General features: G+C 45.4%; 10 protein-coding genes across 10 annotated transcripts; 7 read left to right on the top strand and 3 right to left on the bottom strand.

The window, feature by feature from the left end:
- Positions 1-244: 244 nt before the first annotated feature.
- SAMD00019534_016670 (hypothetical protein) lies at positions 245-1,732 on the top strand (the record flags this gene model as incomplete). The annotated part of the gene is made up of 2 exons (XM_012902258.1): positions 245-1,474; positions 1,556-1,732. The coding sequence occupies 2 exons, from the start codon at positions 245-247 to the stop codon at positions 1,730-1,732; spliced, it is 1,407 nt and encodes a 468-aa protein (XP_012757712.1).
- A 308-nt stretch (positions 1,733-2,040) lies between these two features.
- On the top strand, positions 2,041-2,712 carry SAMD00019534_016660 (hypothetical protein; the record flags this gene model as incomplete). Its single annotated transcript, XM_012902257.1, has 1 exon — positions 2,041-2,712. The coding sequence occupies one exon, from the start codon at positions 2,041-2,043 to the stop codon at positions 2,710-2,712; it is 672 nt and encodes a 223-aa protein (XP_012757711.1).
- A 1,221-nt stretch (positions 2,713-3,933) lies between these two features.
- On the top strand, positions 3,934-4,911 carry SAMD00019534_016650 (hypothetical protein; the record flags this gene model as incomplete). Its single annotated transcript, XM_012902256.1, has 1 exon — positions 3,934-4,911. One exon carries the CDS (start codon positions 3,934-3,936, stop codon positions 4,909-4,911), a length of 978 nt encoding a protein of 325 aa, XP_012757710.1.
- A 280-nt stretch (positions 4,912-5,191) lies between these two features.
- Positions 5,192-8,789, bottom strand: SAMD00019534_016640 (hypothetical protein; the record flags this gene model as incomplete). The annotated part of the gene is made up of 5 exons (XM_012902255.1): positions 5,192-6,328; positions 6,393-7,374; positions 7,436-8,074; positions 8,170-8,371; positions 8,444-8,789. Coding segments are annotated over 5 exons (3,306 nt in total), but the record flags the coding sequence as incomplete, so codon positions are not given.
- Positions 8,790-9,014: 225 nt separating this feature from the next.
- On the top strand, positions 9,015-9,649 carry SAMD00019534_016630 (hypothetical protein; the record flags this gene model as incomplete). The annotated part of the gene is made up of 2 exons (XM_012902254.1): positions 9,015-9,110; positions 9,197-9,649. The coding sequence occupies 2 exons, from the start codon at positions 9,015-9,017 to the stop codon at positions 9,647-9,649; spliced, it is 549 nt and encodes a 182-aa protein (XP_012757708.1).
- Positions 9,650-10,305: 656 nt separating this feature from the next.
- Positions 10,306-10,817, bottom strand: SAMD00019534_016620 (hypothetical protein; the record flags this gene model as incomplete). The annotated part of the gene is made up of 2 exons (XM_012902253.1): positions 10,306-10,588; positions 10,654-10,817. 2 exons carry the CDS (start codon positions 10,815-10,817, stop codon positions 10,306-10,308), a joined length of 447 nt encoding a protein of 148 aa, XP_012757707.1.
- A 183-nt stretch (positions 10,818-11,000) lies between these two features.
- On the top strand, positions 11,001-11,927 carry SAMD00019534_016610 (hypothetical protein; the record flags this gene model as incomplete). The annotated part of the gene is made up of 1 exon (XM_012902252.1): positions 11,001-11,927. A coding segment is annotated over one exon (927 nt), but the record flags the coding sequence as incomplete, so codon positions are not given.
- Positions 11,928-12,917: 990 nt separating this feature from the next.
- Positions 12,918-13,296, top strand: SAMD00019534_016600 (hypothetical protein; the record flags this gene model as incomplete). The annotated part of the gene is made up of 2 exons (XM_012902251.1): positions 12,918-13,190; positions 13,288-13,296. 2 exons carry the CDS (start codon positions 12,918-12,920, stop codon positions 13,294-13,296), a joined length of 282 nt encoding a protein of 93 aa, XP_012757705.1.
- Positions 13,297-13,706: 410 nt separating this feature from the next.
- SAMD00019534_016590 (hypothetical protein) lies at positions 13,707-14,608 on the top strand (the record flags this gene model as incomplete). Its single annotated transcript, XM_012902250.1, has 3 exons — positions 13,707-14,116; positions 14,175-14,328; positions 14,399-14,608. The coding sequence occupies 3 exons, from the start codon at positions 13,707-13,709 to the stop codon at positions 14,606-14,608; spliced, it is 774 nt and encodes a 257-aa protein (XP_012757704.1).
- Positions 14,609-16,328: 1,720 nt separating this feature from the next.
- Positions 16,329-17,249, bottom strand: SAMD00019534_016580 (hypothetical protein; the record flags this gene model as incomplete). Its single annotated transcript, XM_012902249.1, has 2 exons — positions 16,329-16,983; positions 17,065-17,249. Coding segments are annotated over 2 exons (840 nt in total), but the record flags the coding sequence as incomplete, so codon positions are not given.
- Positions 17,250-17,285: the final 36 nt, after the last annotated feature.

Below are 17,285 nucleotides of genomic sequence, written 5' to 3'. Positions count from 1 at the left end.
CGACAATACATAAAGTATTAATTATCACTCCTACTCTCAATAACAATACTTACACACATAACCTTATACTTACATACTTACATACTTATTTATTCCTCCTTTGAATATTAAGGTTGTCGTCAAATAACATCAATCAATCAATCAATCTTTCACACTCATCACTCACTCAATCATCACTCAATCATACACATAATAATATTATTAATTAAATATTTAATTAGTAATAATAATATTTATATATACGATGCAGAATCCTTCACAGCCACCTCCATCTGGAACTGCTGCAGATGCATTCTCTCAGATGCCTGTAAAGGTGCTGCCAACGGCAGGTGCCCAGCCAACTCCTCCTCCTATTCACACTGGCCATGCAACTACTGGCACACAACAACAACAAATGCCTCCTCAACAATCTACTGCAGTCCAGCAAACTCCTCCACCACCTCAATCAGTGGTGCAAGTAAACTCCCCACAGCCAGGCTCATACCAATATCCACCTCAGCAACAACAAGGACAACCAGGTGGTGGACAATACCCACCCCAGGGTGCTGTCAACTCGCCACCTCCAGGCGGCTACCCACCTCCAGGACAACAGATGGCTAAACCTCCTGGCGGCGCATATCCTCCAGGCTACCCACCTGGATCCGTCAACTCACCACCTCCAGGCGGCTACCCACCTCCAGGACAACAGATGGCCAAGCCACCCGGCCAATATCCACCCGGCGTACCTCCAACTGGTTACCCACCCAATGGTGGACCTCCAGGTGGCTACCCACCTAACGCCGGACCTCCAGGCGGCTATCCACCTCCAGGACAACAGATGATGGGCAAACCACCCGCTGGCCAATATCCACCAGGTGCTCCACAACAAGGTGGCCAATACCCACCAGGTGCTCCCCAACAAGGTGGCCAATATCCACCACAGGGAGGTGCCTATCCACCACAAGGAGGTGCGTACCCACCACAAGGTATGCAGCAACAACAACAGATGGTTGGTGGCGGTGCGATGATGGCTGTAGCCAAGCCACCAGCTGGATATCCAGGATTGCCCTCTGGTCAACTACCAAGTGTGTTGCCAGGAGCCCATCCTACTGGCCAGCCAATCCAAGCTATATATGCTCCAGGATCGGCCACCTACCAATCAATGGGCATGGGAATGGGAATGCAACAACAAATGGCCTACCCACCACAACCCGTTGCCTATCCTCCACAGCCGGTGGTCTACCCACCATCCGCCACCGCTGCCTACGGCTACGCTGGCTACCAAACCGCAAGCTACGCAGTTGGCGTTGCACCCACGATGATGGTTGGACGTCCTCAATACAGCTACTCCACTGGATACATTCGTGGAGGTGCCGTCATTGTCCCAATCGGTCTGCCGGCCCATCTCGTCGAGAGATACATGCAAGCCAGCGCTGCCTTTAGGTACTTTGACACCAACTACAGTGGTACACTGAGTAAGAAGGAGTTTAAGAGAGTATGTAATCAATCATATTATTCACACCATTCAACCAATCAATGTCTAACATATTGCATCATCACTTTGGCAATCATATAGTGTTTGAAGTATCTGGGCTACTACTTCACCAAGGGATTGGCCAGGAATCTGTTCTACCAAATCGATAGGAACTACTCTGGATCGATCGACGAAAGAGAGTTCTGCGAGTGGTGGTGTCATCATGTTCCAACTGGTTCACATTTGGCAGTTGGAATGCAACTTGGAACATACTACTAAGGCGTCGCGACTTCCTATCCCCTTCCTACCTATTCTTCTATTTGTAATTAATTGATCAACAATAACATATAATTAAAATAGGTTGTTGTACTTGTACACAGTTGTAAAGTGATTGATCAATCACTTATGCCCCAAAAACGATCATTCTTCGAGTTTGAAGTTCAAAGTGATGGATTTAATTTGATTGGGATCAGAACGAGCACACGCTCACTACCCCTCCCACACACTCATGTTTGATGATCACACCCAGTATTCTTCTTCTTTGTTCTACCAACAATACATATAAACAATATATTACCTTCTTAAACATGTTCTCCCGTTTCTCTAAAGTTATGCCAAGATTCGCTGGCGCTGCTTTCGCCAGAACCTTTGCCAACACTTCAAAGCAGTTCACCCAGCAGACTGCCACCGGCTCAAACTTTAGCTACCTCAAGGTTGCCGGAGGTGCCGTCGCCTTGACTGCCGCCGCCGCCTACGGTGTCGCCACCTGTGCCGACAAGGTCCCATTCACCGGTGTCCCAGGCACCAAGAACGAGAGAACCTTCATCGCCATCAAGCCCGACGGAACTGCCCGTCAGCTGGTCGGAGAGATCATTGGCCGCTTCGAGCGCAAGGGCTACAAGCTGGTTGCCATCAAGATGATCCACCCAACCAAGGAGCAAGCCGAGGCTCACTACGCCGATCTGAGCTCCAAGCCATTCTTCAACGGTCTCGTCAAGTACTTCTCGTCGGGTGCCGTCGTCGCCATGGTCTGGGAGGGAAAGGGCGTCATCAAGGGAGGCCGTTCATTGGTCGGTGCCACTGACCCAGCCCAGTCTCTGCCAGGCTCCATCCGTGGTGACCTCTGCATTGAGGTTGGCCGCAACATCATCCACGGCTCTGATGGTCCAGACTCTGCTCAGGACGAGATCAAGCTCTGGTTCAAGGAGGGAGAGTTTGCCGAGTGGACTTTCATCCAGCCAGTCTACGAGGGAATGTAAAGTTGTTGTATCATTCATTGACAAGCCATCACCACCATCACCACAATCACTACCATCATGTATGTGTGTATGGTCCATTTATTATCAACAAATAAATTATCCATCAATCATCACACACCTTCCTAATATATCCACCAAGTAAATATCCCATACAATTAATTACAATCAATACGCTAACAATCATCAATGTCGCTTCGAAAGTATTCATCACTTGTACGTGTAAGGTAAGTAAAGTACTCTACTCTACTCCAACTCCATTATCTAAACAAAAAAACAACTCTAACTATCTAGATTAACTCATGGACAGAAATTTAGTAATCACTAGCATGACAAGGTGCTCGCGCCATGCCTCCATCACAAAGAATACATCAGTGATAACCCACTGCCCCATAATGCGGAGTAGTAGTGCCTCTGGACCTGCCTGCCCTCTATCAATCAACGCACTGGATCACTACATGATGTCATGGTGGAGTTCTCCGCTCAAGTACTAGTAGTCTTCCTTAATCAAGTAGGACTAGACTACTCATCATCATTCGATCATGGAGCGTCCCAGGATAGAACCTGCAACGCCGCTTCCATCGTTCCAGATGGGGTTCACTCATGAAGTGTGCTAACCCGGGTCCACACCATCGTTGCACCATGCTGGTGCGTATGAGCGCCAGCAAAAACTCAAAACAACCCCCCTCTCGAGAGCACTTGCGCAACGAAACAAGGAGTCATTCATGTGTGGGGGCTTGCTGGGTTGTGTGTGGAAGGAGGGAGACTCTGGAGTCTCATGGACAAGTGCTGTGTTCTTCAGGGTCTTCAAGGGTATTGCGTGTGAGTGACCAATGGAGTCTCATGTGTTCGGGCCAGCCCTTTTAAAGACACACTTTGGAGTGCTCTTCCAAAAACAGTCTACATCTTATAACCTTCTTAATCGTTCATACAAATACAAGAGCAAGTACTTGTTATCAAGGAATCGATTTACTACTACCATTCTCCCAATATCCAAAACAAACATCAATACAAGGGATACATATTATCTCAATTCACTTAATCATACCATCCATATTAGTATAAGATACAAATATTAATATATATATTCATATTTATTTAAATAAGTAATACTTCATAATAATTTATAATTATATAATTACCAGGGTCATACAAACACATTAATAATATTAATAATAATAATCATAATAATAATAACTTCACACACAAGATAAAATATAAATAATGTCTTCTTTATCAATTACATCATCATCCACATCATCAATTACATCTTCGAATGGAATACAACAACCACCATTCAATCCTTTGGCAAACTTGGATGATAAACAATTGGCAGCTTTAAAGGAACTGAGGAATAATTTGAAAGATATAACTGATCCAGAGTCTGTTGCATTCTGCAATGATATGTGTCTGCTGAGATACCTGCGCGCCAGAAACTACACGGTGGCCAAGTCGGAGAAGTTGCTGCGCGGCACCATCGAGTGGAGGAAAAAGTACAGACCACAGGATATCAAGCTTGCAGAGATCTCCGAGATTGCCCGCACCGGTGCCATCTACGTCAATGGCAAGGACCTGAAGGGTCGTCCCATCATCATAGCGCGTCCAAGAAACGACACTCTCAAGAAGGTGCCAGTGGAGCTCAAGTTCAGGAACCTGGTGTACCAGCTCGAGTCGGGCTTCAGACAGATGGACGAGTCAAAGGGTGTGGAGCAGTTCTGTTTCGTCGTGGACTACCATGGATTTTCAAGAAAGAGTTTGGACATGAAGGCTAACCTGGAAAGCATGCACCATCTCCTCGACCACTGTCCAGAGCGCATGGGTCAGTCACTGTTCCTTGACCCACCCACCATGTTCTGGGTGGCGTGGAAGGTTATCTCTCCATTTTTGAACGAGGTCACCTTGGCCAAGGTAAAGTTCCTGCACTCAAAGAAGATCAATGGCAAGCGTGTGTTCCCAGAGCTGGCCAACTACATTGCACAGGACCAGCTCGAGCTGGACCTGGGCGGCGAGAACCCAATCACATTCAACCGTGATCCAACCAAGTTCCTCGAGTCTCCATTCATGTCGTTGTCATCCAACTCCCTGTCCTCCTTTGCCGAGAAGGAGGAAGAGGTCTCATCCGAGGAGGATGAAGAGTCAATAGCTGCCTTTTCCGAACAGCAACAGAAGTATGCTGTTCAACCTACACCTATTGCATCATAGTTATAGGATATTTATTAATATATAATTATTTTTATTATTACACATAGTCGACAATGATCATTCATTGATTGATTGATTGATTGATGACATACTTGGAACAAACCGATAACTAATCTGATCAGATGTAAATATACAATAAACAAGTTGAGTTCACTATCATCAGGACGAGGTGGCTTGGGCTTGAAAAGGGTAATGGCGAGGATCGAGTGATGTGATTGATTGATTGATTGATGGAGTGATAGAGTGATGACACTGGATATATATTTATTATTTATTACAACATGTTCCTATACTTGGCATCCAGTGTTTGGAGAACGTTGGAGCTCACTCTCTTGGTGGAACCGAGGAACTCTAGGATGATTCTTCCTTCCTCTGCCGAGAAGTAGGGTAAGGACATCTTCTCCAACAGGTAGTGCAACAACTCGTCTTCGTTGGCCAGTGATTGATAGAATTGTCTGATGCGATCAAAGAATATCTCTCGCTTGACAATGATGTTGGTCAGATTCTGCTGCAGTGTGTAGACGTTCTTGCATAGCTTGGCAACACCGTTGTTGTTGATCTGCTTGATGTGCACCAGCTTGCTAATGAGCAGTTTGCCGATGAGCTTGGCGATGCCTCCAAATAAGAAATGACACTTGTCGCTCGTCAGATAGTTGGACATTGTCTCCTCGTTGGTCGAGAGATCCTTGTTGAGCTCGACGATGAAGCTGTCAGGGTCGGTCCTCTCCTCGTCGCACATGTAGGACGTCTTCTTGAAGCCCTCCAAGAAGTAGAAGCAGTGTATCCTGTACTCGATGCGCAGACTGATCAGACATTGCTTGGCCAACTCGCGGAACCTTGACGTGATGTCCTTGATCGACACATCCATCGACTTTAGAATCTCTGTGAGTGCAGGTGAGAGGAGATTCTTTGGTGGTTGATGCTTGACGGCAGTCTTTGGCAATCCTTTGGATGGTGTCTCGGGCACAGAGGTGGTGTTGCTGGTGCCCGCGCCTGATGTGACCGAAAATAGACTGGTGACTCGCTGTGCCAGCCACTCCAAACTGTGATAGAGGTTGGCAATCATTGTCAACTTTTGAACATCAAGTATAAGCTGGTTCTTGATCACTGGCTTGTCGGGCACGGCGAACAAGTCCGCCTCGAGCTTGTACTCAAACTCCTCCTCCTTTGTGTCTCTAAAGTCTGCCGACTCCTGTTTCTTGGAGTCCAATGTGTTGAGCAGATGCTTGAATAGGTCGGTGTTGAGCAGTGCGCCAGTGATGGTCGGTTCCACCTCATGATTGAACTTTGACAAACACTTGAGGTAGTACTGAAGCAGTGTGTTCTGAATGATTGCGCCAAACTCCTCAGCATAGTGACTCATTGCCACAATGTCCGAGAACAACTCTGTAATGAATTGGAAGATCTGTAATGTACCCTGTTGGATTTGGTTGAGTTAGTAAGTGATCGATTGAGCGAGTGGTGAGTGAGCAAGTTCATACATTGAGGACAGGCTTTGTCTCGCGCAGACGATAGACGAATCTTGATCTCTCCAAGGGCTTGAATGCATCAGTGCCTTCGATGGCACTGGCCACACGCCTCTTGTAGTCCGACTTGATGTGTTCCAGGAAGTTGCGATGCACAAAGTCATCGATGTACAGGCGGAGAAGTCCGCGGTGCTGTTGTCCCTCCGACGAGCTGTAGAGGTTGCGCTCTTCGGGTGACTCGTTGGACAGAAGCGAGTCGATGTGGTCCGTGAACTGTGTGATTAGTGGATAGATTGGTGTGACGTTGTACTGCGACGCCTTGAAGATTCCAACGCTCTGACTGATTCCTCCGCTGTTGTTGAGTGGTGTGCTCATCAAACCATTCTGGGACGACAGGGGCGGACTGCCTGCCGCGCCGTTCCAAGTGTCGGTAACGATTGAGTTGCTGAAGCTGAACAGGCGCACTGAAGTAGTGCGGCCCTGGTCGGCGGTGGCCGTGGCGGACTGTGATGAGCGCAGGAACAGGGACGATGTGTCCTGCAGGTGGATGCGCAGCATCTCTCTGATCTCCTTCTGCATGATTTCCCACACCAGCGACAGACTGTAGGGTCCGCTGTCAACGTTGGCATTGGGAACATCACGTCTGCCACTGCCATGCAACGAGCCATCCTCGGACGACTCCTCCATGCTGCGTGAGAGATGGTCACCATCGCGATCATCACTAAAGTCTGTCACGCGCTCTCTGCGTCGCTTGGCTTCGCGTTTCTTGATAGAGTCGTTCACAATGATTGACAGAGTCATGTGGTTCTTGAACACAGACAACACCTTCTTGAAGATGGCGTTCATCAAGTCCACCAGAGGTATGTTCAATGTGTTGTTGGACAGCAGAGTGTTGCGAGTGAATGTGTCGCTGAGCAGCATCAGGCTCTGCTCATTCAAGTCTCCGCTATTCGACTCGCCAGGTACTTTTGCTATTGTCTTTCCTTCGTATTGATATCTGATTGATTGATTATGGGTTAGCAATGGTTCCAGACGTCGGTCGGACGGTATACGCATACGTTTGAGTGACGGTCGAGGAGCAGCTTGAGATGATTGTCTTCATCTCGATGGAGATCTTGCCAAGGATGAGACCGACGGCAGAGTCGATCTCGCCAAGGACGTTGAGTGACTCGATGAGGAGGTTCATGAAGAGCTTGCCATTGGTCTCGGGGTTGATGCTGAGGTCCTCCAATGAGTTGGATGCCTTGGATATCAGCTCGAGTTGCAGTGGTTGATTGTCAGCCTGCTCCTCCCTGCTCGCGCTACTCTTGATTGTCTTTAGACTTGTTGTGTTGTTATTGTTGCCAGTGATGTTGTTGGTGCCATTGACACTACTGCTGCTTGCACTGTGCGCCATTGATGAAGGCTTCTTTGTGGCCTTCTTGAGGATTGATGCAAAGTCGTCTTCATCCTCATCGTCCTGATCAGTCTGGAGTGATCGCATGTATACATGATTGCTCAATCGATCAATGATCAACTCGTTAAACATCTCCTTGCGCTCATTTAGTGAGTGTCGCAGCTCGGACAATGCTTGAACATTGACCAAGTCCTTCTCACTCAACGACTGTAATGAGTTGACGATCAAGTTGGAAGCATGAACAAAGTGATTGTCCTTGAGGTATTGGTCCAGCAAGCCAGGTACACGCTTTAGCTCCTCCCTGTTGATGTATGATTGAATGATTGAGTGATTGAGTGATTGAGGGTGTCAGTGAGTGACCGTGAGTCCACGATGAATGAGTATAGTACTACTGACATCTTCTCAAGTATCTGTATCATGTAGTAGTACTCCAGGTTACGTCTCCACATCCTCTCGATGTTTGTATTGTTAAAGTGTACGAGTTTGGTGACTTCGTCGACCTCCTTGCTCATCGACAATGCATTGGTATGTGAGTCTCCCATGAACTGAAGTATCCTACTGTAGTTATGAATTGACTTGTTGAATCCTTGGAAGTATACTATGTATGTGTTGCGTTCGTTCATGGGCATGTAAGCTTGCTGATCAATCAATCATTCATGTATGATCTTACCATCGACAACATCATCAGTGACTTCATTTAGATCGTCTAACCATTTCTCTACTTGATCCAATAGGTCCTTTCTGTTGGTGGATCGCATGTAGTCTAGTGCGACACGTCTCGCTGCAAAGTCTGTCTTGTGATAGTTGTCTGGTATCTTATTGAGCACTCTTGTAATCTTCTCTTCGTTGAGCAGACCAATGTGTTGTGATGACATGTTTGGCGAGCTGTTAGCGCTTCCAAGTATACCAGTACTGTCTCTTATGCCCAAACTATCACGGATGCCTCCGCTACCCTTCATTCCAGAGCTGCCCTTGAAGTCCATTCCTTGTATATATATGTTTGACTCTATGCTATGCTATGCTCTACTACTACTTTAACAGTTGTGATATTAATTATTACATGTACAATGATCAATACTTCATTGATTGAATGTCTACGTGAAGTGCCCAGGCAACATCAAATTTGAAAAGGGTTAGGGCGAGGGCAAGGTCAAGGGTAAAATGATCAATTTATTGGATCAAGGTTGATACGATATGAACGAGCTGGTACAGCCAGAGAGACTTTAGAAGTAGCCCATTGGATGGTTCATCATCATTGGCTGGACGAATTGTTGTTGAGGGTACATGTGCTGGTGTGGGTACATCATGTGGCGCTGTTGGTAGAGCTGTTGCTGTGGGTACATCAACTGGGGAGTCTGGAAGTTCTGGAGGCTCTGGAAGGTGGAAGTCTGACCAGTGAGCATATTTCTTCTGGAGATCWSAGATCTCTCATCTGGTTCTCGAGGTTGGCCAGCTGCTGGAAGCTGTTGGTGCTCGTCTGAACGTTGTCATTGGCGATCTGCTGCTCACGGTTGTAGATGTCGTTGGCAGCCTGGGCGAGGTTCTGGTTGCTCTGTTGGGCGGTGCTCATCATGTTGTCACGCTGCTGGCGGAGCTCCTGGAGTCTGGAGTCGATCTGGCGCAGCTCCTGTTCGCGCTGGTTGGACTGCTCCTGGCGAGTTCTCTCCATGTCCTGCTGCTGCTGCTGCTGGCGTCTGGTCTGCTCGGCTTGCTGCTGGTTGTTCTGCTGGGCTTGTTGTTCGGCCTGCTGGCGGGTGGCCTGTTCGGCGGCTTGTTGAGCCTGTGGATTCGGTTGATTCTGTTGTTGTTGAGTCGGTTGTTGTTGGTCACAGTAAGCCAGGCCAACCAGGGCGAGGACCAATACAATTGCAAGTAATTGTTTAGACATTATGGGAGAGTAGTAGTAGTAGTAGTAGTAGTAGTAGTAGTTTTACTGGGTAGTAGTAGTAGTATTACTTGTAGTTGTTGTTTGAATAAGATGAGATTGATTGTGATTATATAGTGGACCGATGGACCATCAGAGTTGACTGATCCAACATATAATATGTAATCTTGTTACATTCTAGTTGTAACATGTCACTTACTAACACCATTGTCTAATATTTGTAGACAATCTACAAAATGATCATTCACACACCACACTGACGTGACTTCAATCAATCAGATAATCAATCACCCTCACCAATCAATACGAACACTCGTCTTTCGTCTTTGACTTGACACCAAGTCAACAACACTAACACTATCACACACACACACACACTGATTCACACACAATCATAGATATAAACAACCAATCAATCAGACCACTAGATGAAACAGAATCCATCAACATCGCTCACAACAGACAGTTCCATACCATACACATCAAATGAACGGCAATGAACTACCATGATGCCACTTCATTGTTGGTAATTGTTGTCGGGAATGTCCATTACAGTATTGTTCACTCCAATACAAACAAGTCATCAAATCAGACAGGTCCTTGTATTGTTTGAAGTCAAGTATGTTATTGTTCATGGGTACTTTGAATCACTTTTGTTGTTGTTGTTGCTGTTGTTTGGCAACACTATCTCCACCTCCACCTCCACCTCCACCTCTAGTGATATTCGACAGTAGTCGTGACACCTTGATCTTTACCTCACTATGCTCATTCTTTAACTGGTTATGTTCGGATAATAGGTCCTTGTAGTTTGACTCTATCTCATTCTTCTCTGATCTTGTAGTCACCAACTCATAGGCAATGTCCTCATACTTCTTTTCCAATTCATCCATTCCAATGAACATATCATTCATCTCCTTGTCCTGTGTATCACTAATCGTTGATGAGGAGTCATTCTAGTGAGTGGAGGATTGAGTGAGTGAGATTACCCAACTTACATATCATCAATAAGACTTGCTGTGTGTCTTTGGAACAGGATATCAAGTTCCAATACTCGATCTTTTAACTCTTTGTAGGCATTAAGGATGTTCTCTCGGTCGATGACTACTTTGATTAGTTTGTTCTCCAACTCTTTAATATACTTCTTATCATCACTTTCCATCTTATTCAATATCTGAGGTATGTTAAATGATGACAGCTTGTTTAGTTGTGTGTGAAAGATCGTTTTGATATCAAAGTGAGTTTGCAAAAAGACGAAGATGAGATATCGACTTGTGGGTGAATGATCATCATGATTATGTCTCATTCCCGAAAGATACAACATTCACATAGATATACAGATACAGATACAATGAGCGAAAAAACAACATCAAAGGTTTGGTTCATCACTGGTATATCACAAGGCCTAGGCCTAAGCCTTGCAAGAAGGTGCTTGGAGATGGGAGATGATGTGGCTGGCACAACACGCACTCCTGACTCACCAGAGATTCAAAGACTTTGTGAACAATGGCCTCGTCTGCTGGTCCTCCAGACCGACTTGACTAGCGAGGACAGCATCAAGGAGTCGGTCGCACATACACTTCGAATCTTTGGCCGTCTTGACGTCGTTGTCAACAACGCCGGATACGGTCTGCTTGGCTCCCTCGAGGAGTTGAGTGACGCCGAGATACGTACACACTTTGAAGTCAACCTTTTTGCCGTGTTCTCCGTGCTCCGACACACAGTGCCACACCTTCGACAGCAGCGCAGTGGTCACATCATCAACATATCTTCTATCATTGGCTTCAACTGCGCATTCCCAGGCAATGTGTCTTATGCTGCGGCCAAGTACGCGATGGGCGGCATGTCAGAGGCACTTGCTATGGAGTTGGGGCCCTTTGGCGTCAAGGTCACCATTGTCTATCCTGGCACATTCCGTACCAACTTCTTTGCAGGCTCATACCGATGTGCCATCAATCCAATCGACGAATACAAGACCAAAGAGACAGAGGCGATATGTCTTGAAGGCCAGGGCAAGCAAAAGGGCGATCCAAACAAGGCAGCAGAGGTCATTCACTCCCTAACACGAAACTCTACATCATCAACATCAACATCAACTTCGTCCAACCCCAACAACAACAACAACAACACTCCCCTTCATCTGTTCCTTGGCCCTGACGCAAACTCCATGGCAGAGGACAAGCTATCAATACTTCACAAAGACCTTGATGATTGGAAATCAATCACAACAGCCACCAACCTAAGTGATGAACAACATCAGCATCAGCAACAACACTGACTGATCTGATCGTTTCCAATTAGCCTTCACCCACCCACACCAACACCGCCAACAATATCAAGAGGAGCCTCCTCCTTGTTCATTACATCATCCCGCCAGTCACTCCACCCCACGCGTGTGAACAACAACATCAAGTGTGGAGTTTGAATGAATGAAGGCAAGAAGGGTGAGTGACCTTCCTTCCTTCACATCACGCTAGCAACACACAATGCACCCCCCATCTCCACAACATCAACGATGAAGTGAATGTGGTTGGTTAGTGAAGTTGTGTGTGTATGTGGTTGGTATTCATTAACACACACACATACATTCATACATACACACGCGCGCAATAAACATCAAGTTGCTAGCAACCAACAACAACACATCGATCCGAACGAAACACCTCATATGAGGGGATTGCTTAATTAAATTATTTCAAATGCGGGTCAATTGGTTGGTTGGAAGGATGAATGGATGGTTGGATGGATGGATGAACATAGATGCAAGCATCCTAAGGTGTGGGCCATATTGATTCATTTTACAACTTACTTGTTCATCTCTCATTCATTCATTCATTTATTCATTCATTCATTATTTATCATATCTCAATCATCATACATACATTACATTACATTCGTACATATAAATATATCACATATATATAACAAGCAACAAACAACAGACAAACACACGTACACTAAAAAGGGGGCTGTTCAGCTAATCAAAGACGGATCGACAGAAGAAGAAGAGTGCGGGAAAGGTGGATCTCGCAGCACACTGATCAGACCAAGCAAGCGCAGCACCAACACCAGCAGCAACAACAGTAGAAACAGAAACAGAAGCAAGAGCAAGAGCATTAGGAACAGAGGTGCAAGAGAGAGAAACAAAACAAACCACCTTTAAAGAATGAATATGGATAGAGGAGAGATTGTACAACAACATCAACCAACAACAATAACAACAACAACATCAACATCATCAAATATATTAGATACTTCAAAGATGCAACAACATCCACAACAACAACAACATTTACAGACGACTATGTATCATCAACAACTTCATTCTTTGGCGTCATCCAACGCAAGTCTGACGGCATCTCTGGATAATATCAGTGAGGCCGACGAGGATGCAATGGACATCAGCACGACCAGCCAGATCAATATACCTTCGGACAATGTCAACAGCATTGGCAACTTTGTCAAGAATGACGGTGGCAAGAGTGACGCAATGATCTCTTCCATGGACACACTACAGATCCAACCAATGCACAAGGTACTGAACCAACAGCAACAGACCTCGTCACATGTGTCCGATCAACAACATGTCACAACAACAAACATCAACAACAACAATAATAATAACAATGTAGTCACAGTGATCACAACTACCACACCGCCATCGACCACCACCAATCAATTCCACCAACATCAGCAACAGCAACAGCAGCAACAACAGCAGCAACAGCAGCAGCAACAGCTACAACAGCAACAACAACAGTCGTTTAATACATTCTATAAACCACCGCCTGCCAACCCCAAGGAGCGTCTCACAGAGTTCAAGCAGATAAGAGTCATTGGCACTGGCACTTTCGGCAAGGTCTACCTTGTCCAGGACCTAAAAGACGGCAACTACTACGCAATGAAGTGTCTGAGGAAGATCGACGTCGTCAAGTTGAAGCAAGTTGAACATCTGATATCAGAAAAGACCATCCYTGTCCAAGATCAATCATCCGTTCATCGTCAACCTGTAAGTGTGGCAGTGAGAGCACTCAATCAATCGCCCTCACACATGACGCTGACCATCCACCCATCCAGATATCAATCATTCCAAGACGAGAAGAAGATATATTTATTGTTTGAGTACGTGGCAGGTGGAGAGGTGTTCACGCATCTTAGGAGGTCGGGCAAGTTCAACGACAACCTGGCCAAGTTCTACGCGGCAGAGATCGTGCTCGCTCTGGAGCACATGCACAGACACAACATTGTCTACCGTGATCTGAAACCGGAGAACCTGCTAATAGACCACCAGGGCCACATCAAGATCACCGACTTTGGCTTTGCCAAACGTGTAATAGATAGAACATTCACTCTCTGCGGAACGCCCGAGTATCTGGCGCCCGAGATCATCCAGTCGACTGGACATGGCAAAGCAGTCGATTGGTGGGCACTAGGCATCTTGATATTTGAAATGCTCGCCGGGTATGTAACAACACGAGCCCACCAAAAGACGACAACTTACTGACCATCAATCAAACAGATATCCACCCTTCTATGACGACGATACATTTAAGATATATGAAAAGATACTCAAGGGCAGGATCAACTTCCCAACCTTCTTCGACCTGGACGCAAAGGACTTGATTAAACGACTGCTGACCGCTGATAGAACACGCCGACTTGGTGCATTAAAGGTATGTGACCTCTATCGATCAGTCAATCAAACAATCAATCGCTTACTTACCACTCAATCAATGATTCCAGGATGGTGCACAAGATGTAAAGAATCACAAGTGGTTTTCCAGTATCAACTGGGAGAATTTGTATAATAGGACGGTGCCAGGACCGTTCGTGCCGCAGGTACAGTTCCAGGGCGACTCGTCCAACTTTGAGATGTACGAAGAGGAACCAATGTGCGACTTCACACCGCCTGGATTCGTCGATCCCTACGCCCAACTATTCAAGGACTTTTAAAAATGATTGACCAACCAACAGGTTAGGTTAGGTTAGCTAGCCGGCTGGCTGGTTGGTTGGCTGGCTGGCTGGCTGGCTGGCTTACTGGATGTAACACTCGCAGCACTCCCTCCTGATGCAGACATCATCAACCAATAAATGTATATAACACATTCTCCGTAGACACTTTTAGTATTGACCTAACTCAGCTTGATTGATTGACACTACACAGCGACAACTAAGAAAGAGCGATGGAACAAACTTGATGATTGAACTCAATTGGTTGGCCATGGTCCATTGGGTAACCTTTCCTCAAGAAGAATCTAATATAATAAGCTGATTAGTTTGTTATTATATGATTGATAGTATTATTAAAAGCATCACTTACATTCATACACTCCTTATTTTGTCCTACATTGCTCCAAGTCTTGTGTACATCCAACAAGATAGTTTTCTTATCTCCCATCATTTTCCACATCCTAACTCTCTCGGGATCAACTTCCATCAACTTGCAAAGTCTCTGCTTAACCTTGAATACTCGTTCCCTAGGACAGACATACTGGGGGATGTACTTCCTGACCAAGGTGTCTTTGGAAACATTGATCTGATGTGCCACCCTAAGATCATTTTCAATCCAGGTCATCACATCATTTAGTTTCCTGGAATTGGTGAGTCTACCAAAGATGACAGTTTCACTTCCATAAGTTCTGTAGAGGTACGACCAAACCATGGAGGTGACCAGTATGAATGGCAATGGACTAGAGTAAGGATCTTTCTTTGATTTATCAAGGAGAGTTGAAGACAAGTATTTTGTACCAGGAGCCAAAAGGAAGTTATTATTGATTGGTACAAGGGAGTCATTCGATGAACTCTCAATGCACCATCTATCATACCAAGGACGAGATACCAAATAGAATATGGTTCCGATTGGATGTGAGTCAGATGTAGGGAACATTAATTCCTTGACCATATTCCTCACGATGATTCCAATACTAATATCTGGTGGAAGAATTGCCAATGGTTTCTCTTCTACTACTAGGGCAGGATATGAAATATCCCCATTTGATTGTCCTTGTTCCTTTAGGACATCTTCAACTTTGGGAGCAGGAAGTTGTAATGGTATTTGTTGTTGTTGTTGTTGTTGTTGTTGTTGTTGAGGTGGCTGTTGATAAGGGGGAGGTGGCAATAGACCTTTAACCAAGTCTCCTAGTTCCTTTAGACATCCATCTAGGTGTTGAATGTAATCTTTGGATTCTACCCGTGCATCACAAAGTATACACGGTGGAGTCTTTTCTTTTAGAAGGTTCTGGAGACCTTGGGAATCCATCTTTATCTTTTCCTTTGAGAGGAATTTCTTCATTGTATTATCTTAACAAATATTATTAGATTGTTATAAGTATGATCAGGATAAAGTTACAGTCATTATGATTATGTAATACCATGAACAAGGTTAGTGTGTTTGAATAATCAGAATGATTTCCAGATTAGGAAACTGGTGGGTGGTTTGGAAAATGATCATCGGCAGCAGACAATGTCTTGATTTGGAAATCAGAAAGGACAATAAATATATTTATTAAAATATATGTCCAGTGATGATGAGGATGACGTAATAATAATACTATTAATTAAATTACTGTAATGGCATTTTTTGTAATGTTATGTTATGTTATGTTTGATTTTCTAGTTGTTAATGATAATGTTGTTGCTCCATCCATGAATGTATACTTGGGATAGCTTAGAGCATCCTCTTCTCGACAGAGGAGAAGACGTTGAAAACGAGGAAGGCAGAGGTGAAGATTGAGGCAAAGATAAAGGTGGATGATGAGCTGACTTTGCTGCCGAAGCTGCCCTCCTTGGTCTCCTCCTGGATCTCGGTAGTGGTCTCAGTTGGCTCGGATGGTGTGTTGACGTCGCCAGTTGGCAGGGCAGCACCTTGGACGAGTGTTGGTACAACGACAGTGGAGTTGGTGCTCTCAACAGTAGTGTTCAGACCGCCATTGGCAACAGAGACAGTGGTGACGTCCTCGATGGTGAATGACTTGGCAGAGTTGAGCACCTTCTTCTGCTGCAGACGGACATCGGCACATGAGTAGTAGGCGTGGCCGTTACCGGAACGAGTATCAAATGTCAACTGCAAGTATCCGTAGACGTTGCCCTCATCATCCCATGAGAGATCGGCGTCCTTGAGGTCCTGGATGGTGTCGAGGGATGGCACGGTCATGGTGTACATCGACTTGTTCAAGCTCATGTCGTTCTGGTTGAATGTCAACAGCTGGATACCCAGGGGTGCGTCATCAACGAAGAACTGGAGTGTGTAAGTGTTGTTGGACGACTCAGTCTTGAAGGCCTCCTTCTGGAAGATGGCAATCTGGTATGCATCGTGATAGTATACAGCACTATTTTGATTGAGTTAGAGTTAGTAATCCATTATTTGATTGATAGATTGATTGAGTGAGTGAGTGAGAGTGGACACATACTTGATCATATTTGATGTTCTACGTTTGCATGGTGCCTTCAGTCTGCATCCTTCGGCAGAGTTATCACTACACTTCATTCTTGGAATTGGCTTGACCAGACCTGCATTGGCGCTGACATATGTGACAACGACCAAGCTTAGGACCACTGCAAAGAGGAGATACTTGAACATGGCTTCTATATAATATTAATAAATAAATATCTAATGTTGTATATTTGGATA

Source organism: Acytostelium subglobosum (genome assembly GCF_000787575.1).
Source record: "Acytostelium subglobosum LB1 DNA, scaffold: scaffold3, whole genome shotgun sequence".
In the NCBI taxonomy this organism is placed as follows: Eukaryota; Evosea; class Eumycetozoa; order Acytosteliales; family Acytosteliaceae; genus Acytostelium; species Acytostelium subglobosum.
This window is presented reverse-complemented; position numbering and strand designations above follow the sequence as displayed.